General features: G+C 34.9%; 1 protein-coding gene across 3 annotated transcripts in view; it reads right to left on the bottom strand.

The window, feature by feature from the left end:
• Positions 1–351, bottom strand: part of Cand1 (Cullin-associated and neddylation-dissociated 1) — a 252,443-nt gene extending 252,092 nt beyond the window's left edge. For all 3 annotated transcript variants that reach the window (XM_017610847.1, XM_017610848.1, XM_017610849.1), the window contains exon 1: positions 254–351. In XM_017610847.1, coding sequence (XP_017466336.1) covers positions 254–337 — 84 coding nt within the window. In that variant the 5' untranslated portion in view covers positions 338–351. The remainder of the gene's footprint in view (positions 1–253) is intronic.
• Positions 352–731: the final 380 nt, after the last annotated feature.

Genomic DNA, 731 nt, shown 5'->3' with positions numbered 1-731 from the left:
CGGAATTTTCAATTTTGACAGCGCGTTTCAGGGTGAAGTGAGGAATGGGGGAATGTAAATTTTGTCGTTCAACCAAAATCGACCCGTGTAAATGACATCTCAACCACTAGCTGGTCGATTTTCCAGTCTACAGATATCGACCCTTATAAGGCCGCTTTAGTTCCTTACTTGTACAAGGATACGAGGAGAAATTAATTGTTTTTTATAAAGATAAGAAATGCACATCTACTGCGAATACTTGATGTTTACTTACATTTTTGTAGTCCGAACCCAGCAGCCAGCTAGGGATCAAATTTGCCAACAGGGCTGCCAAACATACATAGCTATGAAATGCCATATTGAGGATAAAAAAGTGCTAAAACGTGCCAAATAGAAAATTAAAAGTGCAAAAAAAGGTGTCATTCTCTTTAATTCTTCCCATTAGCATTAAAATTAGACAAATTAAAAGAAAAGCCCAATGTCAAAGTAAGATAAACCAGTTGTATACACTATAGAAATTAGAAAATTTTAGTTGAGAAAAAGAAGTACACGGAAAGGATTTCACAAAAATGTATTTAAATTAGGATTTTTTTCAAAAGTGCCATTTTGGCACTTTGTGCAAAATTGAAAAATTCAGTGCCATTTCAAGTAAAATAGTGCCAAAAATGACACGGTTTGAGCCAAGTTGGCAGCCCTGATCGCCAAGTTTTTTATTTAAAAAAGCACCAAAATACTGAAAATAGCGCAATTTT

This window comes from Rhagoletis zephyria, unplaced genomic scaffold (genome assembly GCF_001687245.7).
Source record: "Rhagoletis zephyria isolate East Lansing unplaced genomic scaffold, Rhagoletis_zephyria_1.1 Rzeph_scaffold_00349, whole genome shotgun sequence".
NCBI lineage: Eukaryota > Metazoa > Arthropoda > Insecta > Diptera > Tephritidae > Rhagoletis > Rhagoletis zephyria.
Note: the sequence above shows the minus strand (reverse complement) of the source record. Positions and strands in the feature narration are given on the sequence as shown.